Here is an 8,131-nt window from a genome sequence, read left to right as displayed (position 1 = left end):
CTTCTCACATGGGGGGAAGGTGAAAGGACAAGAAAGGACAAATGTGTCCTCACATGGCAGAATTGAAAAAGGAGAGTCAATCCAGTCCCACAAGCCCATGGGATAACAGCATTAACTCATTTATGAGCTCTCCAGGCCTCCCTAAAGCCTGACTCCTAATACCGTTGCTTTGGGGATCAAGTTTCCAACACATAAATTTTTGAGAGGACAAAACCATTAGGCCTATGACACCCACTATTGTAAAGAGGTATGTTGCAAATACCACACCACAGATGCAATAAGAAGACACGGACGCACAGGCCTGAGTCAAGTCTGCTCAATAATTAAACAAGTAAACCTCACAAGATAGCAACCACAGGGGGCTAGCAGACCCAAGGACATTGATCTGGACAATTCTGCTGTATTAAGTCCTGCCTATAGACCCTTATCCCCCTTTGACTAGACTATACAGCATAATAAAGTTACAAAAATATGAAGTTCTAGAAACAGACATTACATATATTAGTTTTGACACTTAATAACTATATACCATGTGCAAGGTATTCCACATCTCCTGCCTAACTTACATCATCACTGAAATAGGGTTACTCTTTCACATCTCTGTGCCTTTGCCACATATGTATTTGTATCTTAACCTTGTCAAACTATGTGTTAACTTATTCTAAATACATAATGAAAGGAGACAATAAGGCAGCCATTGTCATAGGTGCTGGTGATACATTAGTTTCTATGTCATCCACTAGAGTGAGTTATTTGATGTCAGAGACCATTTTTTACTTATATGGCCATTACCACCCTGTGCCAAATAGCTCTACTAAGAGTTTAGCAAATATTTAAAAGAGGAATTTCCTGCACAGCAAATGTAGCTTCATGTATTCTAAAGCTGCTGAAGTTTCTCACCAAGTTTACTACACAAGAAGTCCTGGTGTTTCAGAAAAATTCCATTTGTTGTTTGGGAGAGTACTGAGAACAAGAATTATGTCTACACAAGGAATAGGGGGAGAAAGAAACTATTTATATTGGGCGCTGCTTGTATAATCTCTTTTCTACATTTACTGCCATAAAGTAGAGAAATGCATGCATCCAGTTGAGTTGTCACAGTAGGAAAGTTTGCAAATGCTTTAAGGAATATGTAAGTACCTATGGGAATGTATCTATGAAATGAGGATATTTTCCTGTTGTGAGCTTCATACAAAATTATTGAGGCTAAGTTCATGTTTGCCTAGGTAATTCAGATGAAAATGCCAGTGCAACCACAATGACCAAATAAAATACAGGAAGCCCTCTGGGTTTGTGGACTAAAGATTTCCAGAGTTCAGTATTTATCATCAACATGACATGTGTTAGGTTGATTGATGTTCCTCTGGGTTGCTTCAGCCCCATCTGTTTGCTGTATTTTCTTGACTGGTATAGTTATACAAATGGTCCTGGGCTGGTTATACAAGTTTTGTGTTAAAGAAGAGGTTACCAAATTAAATAAAGGTTTTCAAGGCAAGCAAGCTCTTAATATGGCCTCCTCCATGTCATAATTAGGATTTAAACATTTGGGAGAAGCAAAATGAAACCTTTGTGCTGTCCTGTCCTGAGTTACTTTGCTTTAGGAGGAAAAAAAACCTGTAACTTTTATGTTTGCCCAATTCCAAGTGTTTGTGTTTTTAATTTAATTTTCCAAGAAAAAAACTTCTTGTTTATGTACTATGAAAATAAGTTATCATGAGATTTGTTATGGAATAATGTGAATATGAAAAATAAATACATGACTAGGGTATATATTTCAGGACTATTCTTCACATCGATGTTATTATGAGGAGCTAATGTTGGTAACACTGAAAACATAAGAAACACATCTAGAGAGTGTTGACAGTTCCGCCCCCCTCCCAAAATCTCTGATCTTCAAACTCCTTTATGTCAGTAACCAAACACAGTGTTTAAGGACATAGAATTCATATGTGTAAACATATTGGGAAAACATTGTATCAGATGCTTAGATTTCATCATGCAAAACATGTGGTTAACCATTGTTCTTAAAATTAAATATTGTTGTCACTAGCACAGTTGGAAACCAGGAACATTGTGGGAATATACAATTGACAGTTAGAAAAATACAATGGACATTATTTTATATCTGTTTAAAGGCGAGGTTATAGCCAAATATAATTCCTGGTCAGTGATAAAATGCAGGCTATTGTGATTATGCCATCTATAGTAGTCACTTAGACAAACAGAAAGCATAAAGATTTGTGAACCATCCTTAACCAGTTTATTTTTGAACAAGGTGTTTTCTAATAGTGTGTGTGCAAGTGTATGTGTATATATTTTAGCATTGGTTATTAAAATATTATTCAAATGACATAAAAGGTAGTTTTTATTTGAAACAGAATGAAGAAAATGCTACTAAGAAATAGACTCATAATACTATGTGCTAGTTCCTTATGTATGTTGTATTTATGGTCTGTATTTTTTAATGCTTTCTTACGAGACTGAAGATTATAAACAAAGTTTTAAAATTAAAAGAAATTTTAGAGAATGTGTAGTAGTTTTACTAAGGTAAACTTGTCAGATCCAAGTCATAACCTACATCTTACACAATTGTTTAAGAGATTTCATAGAAAATAATCTTTATTTAAAATAAATTTTTGAATAAAAGTACAGAAGTTACCGTTTGATAAATCAAATCTGCAGAGACTCTACCTTAGTTTTAACACAGAGTCCTATTACACAGAAAGTCACGAAAAAAAAAAAAAACACGCTGCTTTCCAATTAACATGTTTACTGAAGAAATTACTGAGTTATCTGTCTTTTTCTTCCTTTCGTAATATTTCATTTCCCCAGTAAACCGAACATGAAATGAATCTTAAGCTGATATATGCATAAATGTATCTTGCTTAGTTTTGAAATGTTGGTAAGTACAAGCTCATATGTCTTTTTCTTTTATTGACAAGTTAATTTTTTATTCTTAACCATTTCTCAACTCATTTTACACTATGATTTTGTGGTCTGTATAAGAAAAAGTGCTCCTTGTGGTAATTTAAATAAAAGTATAATTGTTTTTAGAAGTAATTGATGTTTACAATATTAAGACATGAGACGATTTCATAACTTACAGTTTTTATGCTAGAAGATATGCTTAGTTGTACCTGAAATAATATTTTCTGGGAAAATATGATTCAAAAATGTTTTCTCAATGTTGGGCAAAGACAAAGTCCCTCTAGTGTATACTCACATGATCTTTTGTACAGTAGCTTTCACTTGCCATCTTTTCTCTTGATATAAATGCTTAGCATCAGAATGAGCATCCCACAACATTTGTTTTCTGGTAACCCTTCCTACATACCATATGTTGGGATGTGATTCAAAAAGTCCTTAAAGTATTTCTTCTGACCATCTCGTTTCAATAGATTTACTCCTATACTAATCTACACTGGAGGATCTTGTTCTTCAGAGAATGACTTAAAAAGAGTAACAATAACGACTATCGAGGAGTAGTCCAAGAGGCCAGATTTCTGAATGAATTACAAGTTGGCCTCAGTGTCTCAAATTTAGTATGAACCTGAAAAGGTAGCAATTAGTCTGAGAAGCAAAAGAATAAAAAAATAAATATTAGGCAATGCATTAAACTGTAGAACAGTTATTATAATGCTTTCATAATACGGTGCAACTCTTTCCTCGACATCAAATCATCAGTGAACCTAGACTGTTGCAGTGTGTGTCCTAGCTTAGCCATAGAGGTGGCTCTTCTCTTTTATTTAGAAGCAGTGAATTCATATACATGCTGAAGAGTAATGTGCTATGGTTAGCCCTTTGTGGTCCCTGTTCTATGGCAAGATCACTGAACAATTCATTTCACTTCTATTAGGATCATAGTCTTTGATCAACAGAACATCTTACTTTCAGTTCTCTTTGCCATTTAATATTCTTATCATTTATGAATAATCAACTATCAGGCTCTAAACTATTAGAATCTTTGGCTTAATAAAATTATGTGACTATTTGACCTGCTACAAAATGGAATTATTATTTTTTTCTATTTAGCTTAAACAGATAGTGGTCACTGTGGTGATTTCTGAAATGTGGGCAAGTACACATTACCTTTGGAAATCTATCTTGCCTGTGTGGAGGACATATTTTCACCTTTGAAGATCTAATTATTTTCCATCCTGTGCCTTCCTTCATCTGCCCTCTTTATAGTTGACGACTCTTTCACCTGCGCAACATTTCTACCTTCTGTATAGCAATACTGGGGAACTTTTAACATTAGTTAGAATTATTGGTTTATCTGTTTACTTTTTGTACTAAATAATGTGCTCATTTTGAGCACATTGAATACAGTATATTCTGTGCCTAGAATATAATAAGCACCAAATAATTGTCTATAGAATGAATTGATTAATGTATTGCATCTATTTTGTTATTAGGAGTGATTAATGAGAAAATATTAAAGTATAAAACATATCACTTTTAAAGAACTTTTAAATTCTAGAATAATTACAGAAGTTAATGCAAAGTTAAAATTTTTTCTACATATACAAATCACAAAAAATATTGAATAATTATGGTAATAGTTACAGAAGCTGAAAGAAATGTGAATATTGTTTGCAATTTTATTATTTTCATCTGGGAACTTACTAGTATTTGAATATACTCTAAATTATGGCTTTGTTTTATTCTGCTTTTCATATAAATGTGTTAGATTTAAGCTAAGAGTTGACAGCAACGACAAAATATAAAACTTGAAATTGGGTAACACTGAATAAAATCCACCATAATAAATGTTTTTCTTGATAATTATGGAAGTAAGTTTTCCTGAACTATGTATTTTAAAAAGCCAATGATGTCAGTTCCCATCGTAATGTAACTTATTTCATAAAAGTGTACGTTGGTCTGGCACTTGGGAGTGATTCAAAAGGAAAAATAATACACCACATGGCAGAATTTTGTGCTGAAGTTTATTTTATATGGGAATCAAAGGGTAGATTCCTACACACCATTTGGTTCCTTTGTACAAATACTAAGTTACCTAAACACTTTGGCACACAAGGCAGAAATAACTGTGTATTTACCCTGTAATTATATGATACTTAACCTTATAATTAAAGGAACAACAGTTGCCACATACACAAAGTGCACTTATAGGAAGTAAGTGCTCTATAAAATAAAGCAATTACTGCAATAAACTATATAATTAAAAATCTCTTAAGGCACTAACAAGGCTTGCCCAGCTAATTCTAAAAGTACAAGAATAGTTACTCCAGGTGCATTATCTCGTAGTTTACAAAGAATTGAAAATGTATCTTTTTCGGAAGCCTGTTCTCTGGAAAAGAACACAAACAAGCTAAAACCTTTTAATTTGTTCCCAGAGCTAGTACACCCACCCCATTTGGGGAACAGGCTTAAGTTAGAAGAGCATTCTAAACACTAATGTCCAAATGCATTTTTGATAATAAGTGATGATTCAAAGCAGACCTGTCCATTGGCATTGAGAGAAACAATGTCTGTTTTTAAAGGCACATCCTGGTAAGTACTATGCCACTTTTTCAGAGAAACCCTAAATGCAATTGGGGAGATATTTCTCTTTCAGAGAGCCACACATATATGTTTGATTCTGTGTATCCTTTGTTACAAATGGGTATAAAATAATTGAATAATAATGCAGGAAAAACTTGTATGTTATTCTCACCAACTTTCAGTATACAGTCATTTCTCCAGTAATATCCTATGTTTTATCCTTATTTTTGTTAACTTTTAAAATAGCTACTTTTAATTTTGTGCTCTTTGGGGGAGAACAAGGCCTTTTTATTGATTTTATATCACAGATAATGCAGAGGAACTAGTATGTATGACTTCTAGGTTTTTTATTTGTGAACCCATGTGGATGGACGGTCCATTCACTGAGACAGAAACAACTAGAAGAAAAACAGGTTAGTAGAATACTATGCATTTAATTTTGACATGTTGGGTTTCAGATGAGTTTAGAATTTACAAATGATATTTCAATTATGCAGGTGATTATATATACAGTTGGTTGTCTGCATCCATGAGTTTTGTATTCATGGATTCAACCACTGTGGATCAAAAATGTAGTACCGGGGGCAAAAGCATTCCACATACTTACCAAAAGCGAAACTTGAATTCTTGACCACCAATTACTATGTTGAATCCATGTGAGTGAATTGATGTGTAGGCATTGTGGCATTGTATTTGATATCATAAGACAAGAAGCCCCAACCCCAGGCCACAGACTGTACCAGGATGCACAGCAGGAGGTGAGCAGCAGGCTAGTGAGTGCAGCATCATCTGTTATTTACAGCTTCTCTCCACCACTCAGATTACTGCCTGAACTCCGCCTCCCTTCAGAGCAACAGCGGCACTAGATTCTCATAGCAGTGCAAACCCTATTGTGAATTGCTAATGTGAGGGATCTAGGTTGCACACTCCTTCTTAGAATCTAATGCCTAATGATCTGTCACTGTCTCCCGTCACCCACAGATGGGACCATCTAGTTGCAGGAAAACAAGCTCAGGGCTCCCACTGATACCAGATTATGGTGAGTTATATGAATATATGATTATGTAATTATATATTACAATGTAATAATAATAGAAATAAAGTGCACAATAAATGTAATGCACTTGAATCATCCTAAAACCACCCCCCCCCCCCCCATTTCCGTCTGTGGAAAAACTGTCTTCCACAAAACCAGTCCTTGGTGCCAAACAGGTCAGAATGGCTGTTATAAGAAATCTACAGATAATTTAAAGTATATGAGTAGGCTATTTGCAAATAGTGCACCATTTTATATGAGATAGTTGAACATCCTTGGATTTTTGTATCCACAGGGATCTTGAAACCAAATACCCATGGATATCAAGAGGTGACTACATATGAACTCAGGAGAGATATCAAAGGTCCAGAGGGTCACTGAAGTCATGAGTATAGGTAAGTTTTTCTAGGGAGAGAACCCATTGGTGATAATAGAACAGGCCTAGGACTAAAGTTGAAAAACACTAAAAGTTGAAAAACACTAAGGGGGAAAGACAAGGTGGAAGGAGATAAGAAGGCAATGAAGGCACCATGAGTAGTCTGGTAGAAAGAGGCACAAGAGAGAATGTTGTCAAAATATCAAGGAAAAACAGTTTTTCAGTAAGACAGGAACAGCCTACAATGTTAAATGCTGTTGAGACACAAGAACATGAATACTATAAAAATATCCTTTAGATTTGGTATTATTTAGAACATTCATGACTATCAGAGTTATCAATAATGGTCGATATTCACAATATTCATGTGAATCTGAGGACTTATTTTCTTAAGTCAAATGACTGTACAGAAGTTATTTTAATGGTAGTTGTCTATCTAGTATTAGATCACTGATAAAAGATAATATACTCTTTTTTTTTTTTTACCAGTCATCTTTTATTTGGAGGTTAATTCCCATTAGGACATGAAAGGATTCAGCAACGATCGAGATTGTGTTCCTCACGGACGGGCTCAGGCCAAGGTCACGGGGTCAGGGGGTGGTGCAGAGCATGTCCTCTTCAGTAGTATTTGTGGAGCCGCTCATGCTTGAGATGCTTGTAGGAAAAGCAGTAGTTGAAGAGCACGTAGCATGCCAGCACCATGGTAATCCCCGAGATGCTCCCCTTCCTCACGTTAATGTACTTGTTGTAGTACTGGTAGTAACCTCTTTGAAATGCTGCGAGAACGCCACTAGGGCTGAAGTCCTGCATCAAGATCCAGCTTGGCAACTCCCCCAGTTTGACCTCTAGAAGTGTCTTGTCCTTCATTGGTACGACTGATGCCATCTTGGAGTCCTGGTGTCCGCTGTGCCTCGATAATATACTCTTAACTGAGTAATGCTTTTGAAGGAAATTTTGTTTGACAACACACACTCGAAAATAGGAGTACAGATATAGTTAAGCAGCATGATTTATTCATACTTTGAAGAATGTATATGAGTTGCGTTCTATTCGCTATAACACTGTGGTATTTGCTCTTAAATTAGACCTTTTTGAACTACTTTAATTCATTTTGATAGACAATTTTACAAATAGCAAAAATGACTCTTTTTGAAAAAAGATATTTTTACCCATTTTTATTCTAACCCCATGTGAAAAGATAGATAAAATAAAAT

The 8,131-nt window shown here is 34.9% G+C and overlaps 1 protein-coding gene across 2 annotated transcripts; it reads right to left on the bottom strand.

Moving 5' to 3' along the window:
• Nucleotides 1–7,516: 7,516 nt before the first annotated feature.
• On the bottom strand, nt 7,517–7,802 carry LOC104682121 (ATP synthase subunit f, mitochondrial-like). 2 transcript variants are annotated; one of them, XM_010388631.1, is made up of 2 exons: nt 7,682–7,802; nt 7,536–7,564 (listed from the first exon to the last, which is right to left on the bottom strand). In XM_010388631.1, the coding sequence occupies exons 1-2, from the start codon at nt 7,800–7,802 to the stop codon at nt 7,536–7,538; spliced, it is 150 nt and encodes a 49-aa protein (XP_010386933.1). The 2 variants fall into 2 exon arrangements, with proteins under 2 accessions (XP_010386932.1, XP_010386933.1); XM_010388630.2 differs by having other exon boundaries at nt 7,517–7,802.
• Between the last annotated feature and the right edge of the window lie 329 nt (nt 7,803–8,131).

This window comes from Rhinopithecus roxellana, chromosome 9, assembly GCF_007565055.1.
Source record: "Rhinopithecus roxellana isolate Shanxi Qingling chromosome 9, ASM756505v1, whole genome shotgun sequence".
Taxonomy (NCBI): Eukaryota; Metazoa; Chordata; class Mammalia; order Primates; family Cercopithecidae; genus Rhinopithecus; species Rhinopithecus roxellana.
The sequence above is the reverse complement of the archived record's forward strand: the minus strand, read 5'-3'. Positions and strand labels throughout refer to the sequence as shown.

Bases quoted from the DNA above. Each gene is read 5' to 3' on its own strand.
- LOC104682121 (XM_010388630.2), bottom strand. From the start codon at position 7,802: ATGGCATCAGTCGTACCAATGAAGGACAAGACACTTCTAGAGGTCAAA.